Below are 6,168 nucleotides of genomic sequence, written 5' to 3'. Positions count from 1 at the left end.
GCAGGCCTGGTTGCCCCCAACTGTCCCCCTGCCAGCCTGGTCACCCCTTACTACCCCCCTCTGCCAGCCTAGTCACCCTTAACTGCACCCCCTGCCAACCTGGTTGCCTCCAAAGGTCCCCCTGCACCAGCCTGGTCGCCTCCAAAGGCCCCTCCTGCCAACCTGGTAGCCCCAAACTGCCCCCCCTGCTGGCCTGGTCACCCGCAACTGCCCCCCCCCACCGGCTTGGTCGCCCCTCACAGCCTACCCCTGCCGGCCTGGTTGTCCCACACAGCCTGCTGCTCAGTTGCTTCATCATCCCTCACTGCCCCCCACAGCCAGCCTGGTCACCCCACACAGCCTGCTGTTCAGTCATTTGGTCATCCCTCACTAACCCCCGGCCTGGGTCACCCCACACAGCCTGCTTGTTCAGTCGTTTGGTCGTCCCTCACTAAACCCCTGTGGCCTGGTCACCCCACACAGCCTGCTTGTTCAGTCGTTTGGTCGTCCCTCACTAACCCCCCTGCAGGCCTTGTCGCCCCACTCAGCCTGTTCAGTTGTCCGTTCAGTTGCGATGGCCCCTGGCTCTTTATATATATAGATTATAATGCAAATAGGCTTACATTAAAATCAGACTCCCTCTCCTACAAATAGAGTCTATGCAGAAGAAAGAAACAACCCAAAAATAAATTGGAAGATGTCTCAAAGTACACCCAGAAAACTCCTATGCAAACAACAGGGAGTTGGGCATTGATCTTAAGAACCAATTCTCTCAATAAGCACTGTGACTCTCTATGTAGTTCATTAAATAGGGATATTTTTTTTTTTTGAGAAAAAAATCTGTATTACTTTAGTGGTATTTAAGTTAAATAGTTCTCTATTCCCAAAAAAGCTGGAAACTCAGCTGGTGCTATGGGAAGAAAGAAGCAAAAACTGAAGCTTAGTGGTAAACTCCATAAGGAGGAAACTGAGATGTCTTCAATACTACAAAATTTAACAGAGTGCATAAAGTAGCAACTTGATTGTTTTGGATTTTGCCTGGTGTTTAAAGAGTGTTTTGGAGAAGAAAAACAACTTTACAGATCAAGATTCAAATATTGTTTACTTATACGCTAAAAACCTTGGGCTAGTTATGTAATGTCTTTGAGCTTCCGGTTCCTCATCTATAAAACGAGGTAGATATTGTGAAGATTAAATTAGGTAAGTGAAGGGCCAAAGAAAACATGTCATTCAATAAGAGGGAGTTCAGTAAATGGAGCCTATTATATCGGCATCAACAGAGATAATGAATTCTTACAATTAGTTATTTTATATTAAGTGTTTCTACTAGTCAGGTCCCACTAAGTCACTGATTATCACAGATCCAGTCACTTTTGTGGCATAAAATCTGTATGGAATATGCAATCTCTACTTCCTCTTATGAATGTCTGGAAATGTTTCCTGGAAAGGAACTGCAACATAATCAACAGGTCACTACATTTCTATAACTCTTCTAACCTTTTATGTCCAACTGAGGGTGAACAAGCTTCATATAGACGTGGGCCTGAGTGAAAGGGAAATAAGTTTGTCTAAATAGTTTAATAAGCTCCACCACTCCGAACTTCTTTCAGTTGAATGTCCAGGATTAGAAAGCAAAGTACAATTCTATGTGAAAGTCATGTAATTATAGTTTATGTAGAAGAAACATCAAAGTATCACCATCAAGAAAGACAGGAGGGTAGAATATTGAGTCGAAGTATAGCCAATCAAAATCTAAACAACATAGTAATAAGAAGATTTAAAATATTGCATGCCCAAAACTAAACAATTTTCCTATTATTTGAGTCACTCTATTAAAAGCTTTTTGTCAAATCCACCTGTAAGAAAGGTGGATATTTCTTTTCTAAATTATAGAAATGTTATAGCTTTAACGTTGCATGTAAGGAACAAACAAGTTGAAGTACAAAGAACCCTGTTTTAATCCCAGATACCTGTCAGAATTTTAGTTCTGGCTGTCAGCAGAGCTCACCAAGTGACCTTTAACAAGTCACTTTCCAAATCAGAAACTCAACCTATAAAGAAATAGTCCAAATTTGCTTTAAGAACACATCCAATTCAAATATAAAGTTGTATGAAATATAGCTGAGTATATCTCTTTGATAGAAGCATGTCATCTAAAATGTGATAGTCACAGCCTATATGAAAAACTATCCATATAGGATGACTGTTGTGTTAACTTTCTCTGGCACCAAATATTGCTTTCTTCATTGTTGCTGTTGATTTTACTATTTATAACACACACACAAAAAATGGTTAACATCTGCTTTTATCCATCTGTCAGTAGCTTTAACCCTCATAAATCTTAAAATAGCTTTTCATTTAATCTGATGTTTTATAAAAAGGTAGACTTTTCCTGTTTTCAGCTAGCAGTTCTTACAGAGCGTTCAGTATCAGAGTAAAAGGAGACCATGTTATCAGTCACTTACTGTCTAGTGAATATAAATGTAGCCTGTGCCATTTACTAAAAGGTTTACCTGGGGTCAGATGATGAGAGTACAACCTGGGAAGGTAAACACCTTCTATATTCAGAAAGTTTCCTGAAGATTGCCAAATTATTTATGTTTAACTGGAATGTGTTCTAAATGCCTCGGGTGTATGTACTACTATTGAAACTGGCTTCAGTACATCCTACAGTATACTTGGTTTTCATGTGAGTCTCCTGCAGAGGAAGTGAAAGAAAATCAGGAGCAGCATGCATCTAAACAGGAAGACAAGCTGACCAAATACCTTTCTGCTCTAGAGGATTCATTTGCCTCACTTTTTTTTAAAGAGTCAAAATTATTTTGATGATTTTTAAAAACTGCTATAATATCTACTAAGAAGTACATATTTTTCGTAGTGCTGTATGTTTTTAAAGCAGTGTTAACTTCTAATGCACTATGTGAAGCTACCAGTAAAAGAGGCTAGTTTGCCCTAATTTAGGAAGCTATTCTAAAATAAGTACAAATTAAAATATATCCATCTGCAAAGCAAAAACCTTTGAGCTCATGCTTTCTAATCCTCTTTTGATCATAAACCATTCCAAGTTTGCAATCTGTATATTCATCATTTTAGTTTCCAACTCAAAACTTTCTGATTCTTCACAATTAGTACTCCTCATAATCAAGAACTTAAAAAATACATGTGGTGATTGATCTGTTTAGTTAAAACTTTGTAAGAACCTTGCCTCTTAATCCAAAATAAACAAACAAAAAAAAAAAACTAAAGAAGAAGAATCCTATATAATAAAAGGCTAATATGCAAATTGACCAAACAGCCAAATGACTAGTCGCTATGACATGCACTGACCACTAGGGGGCAGATGCTCAAGGCAGGAGATTCCCCCTGATGGTCAGTGTGCTCCCACAGGGGAGTGCAGCTCAACCAGAAGCCAGGCTCATGGCTGGCAAGTGCAGCGATAGTGGCAGGAGCCTCTCCTGCCTCTGCAGTAGCACTAAAGATGTCCGACTGCCAGCTTTGGCCCACTCCCCATAGAGCAGGCCTAAGCCAGCTGTCAGACATCCCCCGAGGTCTACTGGACTGCAAGAGGGTGCAGGCTGGGCTGAGGACCCGCCCCCCAGTGCACAAATTTCATGCACCAGGCCTCTAGTAGTAAACATAAAAAATTCTGAATGGATCCCAACACCATCAGAGAAAATAACCACATCCTCCAGGAACAGTGACAAAATGACACCATATCACTTTCTTTGGAAATGTGCACACATTAATAGGGTTTTACATAATTAAAGTAGATCCATAAATAGTTAAGATCATTGTCTCCAAAGGAGACTACTATGCATTTAAGTCCTGAGTCAAACTTAATACCAATAAACCTCTTACAGAAATTGGAGAAATAGGAAAAACTCATACGAGAAAAAGTAAGTGACTTCCTAGTCCTCTGTTCCTACCCTAGTGAATTTATGCAAATGACCATAGCTCTTATTCTGGTATCCCATGTTCAGTTAGCTCAGGTCAGTCGGCCTATTGAGCACAAGCTGTCAAATAGTCTGACAAGTTTTCTGGAGTACCTGCTATGTGTAAGGATCCCTAAGAAATACTGAGATCAGTCTGCTAACAGTCTCTTGAGAGAGAGATAGTAGACCAATACAGAGACTAACGTATTACTTAATGAAGTACTTCAAAGTGGATTGAAGGCACACATAGGAAAGAAGCAGGGTAGACTTAACAGAGAATCAGCATTTGAACTGGATGAGGGAAGGGTGGTATGGGCACAGGTAGCCTATATTTGGCTAGTGTAAACAGAAATTCCAGGCAGAGAATGAGGAGTTACAGGAACAATGGTCTGGAAGAAAGAAAAGTAGGAATATTACAGGGCAACTTGAACAGTGATAACAAAAGAGACTGAATGTATAGCACAGTGTTTGCAATCTGTATATTGCAAAAAGGTAGCCTCTTTTTCTATTTAAAATAGCAAAGAAAATGACAGTTATATTCCACACTGTCAAGTAAGTAGGAATCAGAAGTACATGAATTTCTTACCTCCTTTCAATTGCACAAATCCTTTCAACATCTGCTCCCCACATTTGGGGAGAATACATGAGGAGAAACCATAAATAGGGATCAAAAAGAAAACAAAATAAAAATAGAATTCTGATACCCAGACATAAATAGCTAAATAAAACCCTAGTGTCTGTTACACATTCTGCAAGACAGATATCATGTTTCATTTAGTTATCAATTATTAAATAGAAAGTAAATTAAGAACCTCAAGACAGTCTATGGGAGACAGGTGTCCTTTAGGTTCTAAGTGCCAATGAAAATTTTACATTACATATCCAGAAAGGTTTTATAACAAAGACCCTACTCAGTCATCATATCCAACTGCCCTTAGTATTTCAGCAATGTCTCCTTCAGCTCTATGGTCATCAGTATACACCTATTCTGGTGAAATTATTAGAATTACAACCTTTTCACTCACACAGTGTTCGAGTTTGACCCACAAATTATTTAATAAATCTGCCACTAAACCTCAGTGGTTAGCCTACTTTGGGAGCTTGAGAGCCTTTGAAACTACGTTTTTGGAATTCAGAGATGTTAAAAGCATGATAAAATGGATTCTATCAATAGCTCCCTAACCCTCTTCTAAATCCCCAGTCTGTCTCCTCCAACATACACAGGGCCAAAATTATCTCTCAAAGATAACTTTGTGGAGCTTTAATGGGGTAACCATACAAAGAAAAGACAAGAAATGCTTTGTGGGTACACTAAAGCCTAATTTGAAATAATGAGGTCTGACCATGGAAACCTGAGAAAACAATAGAAGCAGACATGTCAAGTTAGACTCCAGCAATCACTGACAGGATAAGAAACAGTTTGTAGACAAAGCCTGAAAGTGATTTGTAATTGCAGACATTGAGCGTGAACAGTCCTTTCCAAAAAAGCTGTTGGCCCACATGTTAGGCCAAACTCACGGTGTACAGATGGGAGGATGGGGATATTAATCAAGTTCCTTCTTTCTCTTTCTCTACTGCAGGTTTCCCATCTAGACAATGATTTTCTGACAGTATTTGCCAACCCTAACAGTCTATATTTTATAGAACCTCATGATATGAAAAAGAAAGCTAGTAGTATTTTAAAGTATTTGGTGAGAAGGTGCTACTCAAAAGTTAATGAATAAAACACTTAAAAATCATGGACTCCTCTATAGAGTCAATAAAGAAAACAAAATTTGTTGATGATGAGGGAGTGAAGAGGAAAAGATCTCCTTATAAGCCATGCACGGCTTTTACCACATGTAGCTAAAAGTCCTAGAGTCAAGTTAATGGAAAGTGACTCAGCCTTTATGACTCATTAGAAAAATAAAAACCAAAAATGCCCAGTGGAGACTCCCCTGGTATTTGGTCACTGAGGAACTGTATTAGGACTGAACTGAGCATTACACACAAGCCTCCAAAGTTTGGTGGTAAATAAGCCTAGTTCCTTCTGATACAAGTTTCCAAGAAGATGAAGTGACACCTCATTCGCGCAAATGTCAGGAACATATTCTGAAGAGAGTTGGTAATAACTAACTAATAATAATAACTAAAAATCATAAGCAAACTTTTTTAAAAAACTGAATCTGTTTACTCATGCACATCACTCATCAAACGCCAGTGTGGCACACTTTTACTTTACATAAGATTTCTACTCAGTTAATCAATTTTGAAGGCT

General features: G+C 39.0%; 1 protein-coding gene across 5 annotated transcripts in view; it reads right to left on the bottom strand.

The window, feature by feature from the left end:
* Nucleotides 1–4,550, bottom strand: part of CCDC50 (coiled-coil domain containing 50) — a 60,669-nt gene extending 56,119 nt beyond the window's left edge. For all 5 annotated transcript variants that reach the window (XM_014547781.1, XM_014547787.1, XM_014547789.1 and 2 more), the window contains exon 1: nt 4,498–4,550. In XM_014547781.1, coding sequence (XP_014403267.1) covers nt 4,498–4,528 — 31 coding nt within the window. In that variant the 5' untranslated portion in view covers nt 4,529–4,550. The remainder of the gene's footprint in view (nt 1–4,497) is intronic.
* Nucleotides 4,551–6,168: the final 1,618 nt, after the last annotated feature.

The sequence above is a fragment of the Myotis brandtii genome, unplaced genomic scaffold, assembly GCF_000412655.1.
Source record: "Myotis brandtii unplaced genomic scaffold, ASM41265v1 scaffold1135, whole genome shotgun sequence".
NCBI classification, from domain to species: domain Eukaryota; kingdom Metazoa; phylum Chordata; class Mammalia; order Chiroptera; family Vespertilionidae; genus Myotis; species Myotis brandtii.
This window is presented reverse-complemented; position numbering and strand designations above follow the sequence as displayed.